Genomic DNA, 2,354 nt, shown 5'->3' with positions numbered 1-2,354 from the left:
ATAGTTAAACGACAAAAAGATGAAACAAAGCTTATTTTTTAAGATTCTATATTGCAAATTGCCTTACTGAATTACTTTCCATTGACCTGGCGCAAATATGGATGTTGCATATATACGAACACAGTCATATACAAAGAATATATCTATACATTATACAGATAACATGGCTTATTTTTACCTTTAACCAAAAACATACTATACAAACTCACTCAGTAGCGGTGTAATGTGTTGTCATAACCCTCGGAATAAATCAATAGGCTTATTGTTTCCTCACGGATGTATTTCAGCGCGACACACACAACAGTTCATGTGCCGCATAGTGAGCTGCTGTCTGTGGCTGGATCATAAGCTACTGTAAGTATTGAGGTCTTATTTTAATACAGTCTATTTTAAAACAATGACAGTGAATGGCATCTCCTAGTTAACATGCACGCTCTGTCAATGTGTTTGTGCTTCACACTTGCTTTACTTTCTTCAGATATGTAACACAAATCCGTGGTCGCATCTTTAGTTTCTTACGGGGATACACATTACTTAATGTTTAGTAATGAACGCCTGGACAGATAGAGGATGACTGCTAATAACTCTTAATTTACGTGTTATAATAATGTTATTTTAGAGCGTATAGTAAAGCTAGGTGCTATGCTAATTTAGACAAGCAAGCAAGTAGTAACCATGTCTGTGAACTTCTGATTTCACGATTTCATCCTATGTAGGCAGCATGGCAAAACCCCGTGGGTTCGAGTTCTGGAGGAGCACTCTGAAGGGTGCGCGCTACGTGGTCGCGCCCATGGTGGACCAGAGCGAGCTTGCGTGGAGGCTGCTGAGCCGCAGACATGGCGCAGAGCTCTGCTACACGCCTATGCTGCACGCCCAGGTGTTTGTCAGGGATGCAAACTACCGACGGGAGAACCTGTACAACGAGGTCAGCAAGGAGGACCGACCCCTCATCACGCAGGTGGGTCTCCGTCCTGTTTGGCATCACAAGTACACACCATTACCCATGTGCTGACAAGAGAGTTGGATTCATGGATTCATATGGTGTGTGAGTTATTCACTGGAGAGTGTAATTTTGATTGGTTTCTCCATGCAGTTCTGTGCCAATGATCCTGAGGTGTTTATCCAGGCTGCTCTACTAGCCCAGGATTACTGTGATGCCATTGATCTGAATTTGGGTTGCCCACAGATGATTGCAAAAAGAGGTACTAAAGCTCATCTGACCTGTCATTTATGTTGTTTGTGAAAAATAATTTTTTTCCAGCAAGGATGCATTAAATGAATCAAAAGTAAGAGTAAAAGATTGTTTCAAGATTTCTGTTTTAAATAAATATTGTTCTACTGGACATCGCTAAGGGACTTTGACTTTGTTCATTAAAGAATCATGAAAAAAAAAGTGTTACGATTCCAACAAACATTAAATGAATAAATTGTTTGAAAATAAACTTTTTTTTTCTTTTTTTTCTTTTTTTTAAGAATTTGCTTCTGCTCACCAAGCCTGCATTTATTTGATCCAAAATACAGCAAAAGCAGTAATATTGTGAAATATTTTTACTATTTAAAATAACTGCTTTCTGTTTGAATATATTTACATTTTTTAAATTTATTTCTGTGATCAAATCTACATTTTCTTTCAGTATCAATACTCCTGTCTTCAGTGTCACATGATCTTTCAGAAATCATTCTAATATTCTGATTTGCTGTTCACAAAACATTTATTATTATTATTATTACTATTATCAATATTTAAACAGTTGAGTAATTTTTTTTTTTTCAGAATTCTTTGATGAATAGAAAGATCCAATGATCAGCATTTATCTAAAATAAAAGGCTTTTGTAACATTATACACTACACCATTCAAAAGCTCAGAGTCAGTTTAATTTCTTTTTTTTGGAAACACATTTTAGAAATTAATTATTTTATTTAGCAAGGGTGTTTTAGATTGATTAAAATATGATAAAGACATTTTATATTGTCAGATAAATGCTGTTCTTCTGAACTTTCTATTCATCAAAAAACCCTAAAAAAAGAATTCTGTTTGCAATATAATGCGAATAATAATAAGAAGAAATGTTTTTTGAGCAGTAAATCAGAATATTGGAATGACTACTAAAAATTCAGTTTTGAAATCACAGGAATACATTACATTTTAAAATATATTTAAATAAAAAAACAGTTATTTTAAATAGTAAAAATATTTCAAAATTGTACTGTTTATGCTGTACTTTGAATAAAAAAATGCAGGCTTGGTGAGCAGAAAGACTTCTTTATAAAAACATTAAAAACTCATTCTTCAAAAATTTTAGACTGTTAGTGTATTGAAAAAAAAAAACATTTATTACAAAAAATTACAATA

At 33.6% G+C, this 2,354-nt stretch overlaps 1 protein-coding gene across 1 annotated transcript; it reads left to right on the top strand.

The window, feature by feature from the left end:
• Positions 1-296: 296 nt before the first annotated feature.
• Positions 297-1,202, top strand: LOC141317209 (tRNA-dihydrouridine(16/17) synthase [NAD(P)(+)]-like; the record flags this gene model as incomplete). Its single annotated transcript, XM_073832984.1, has 3 exons — positions 297-354; positions 717-958; positions 1,094-1,202. Coding segments are annotated over exons 2-3 (346 nt in total), but the record flags the coding sequence as incomplete, so codon positions are not given.
• Between the last annotated feature and the right edge of the window lie 1,152 nt (positions 1,203-2,354).

Source organism: Garra rufa, unplaced genomic scaffold (genome assembly GCF_049309525.1).
Source record: "Garra rufa unplaced genomic scaffold, GarRuf1.0 hap1_unplaced_480, whole genome shotgun sequence".
Lineage (NCBI taxonomy): Eukaryota > Metazoa > Chordata > Actinopteri > Cypriniformes > Cyprinidae > Garra > Garra rufa.
Note: the sequence above shows the minus strand (reverse complement) of the source record. Positions and strands in the feature narration are given on the sequence as shown.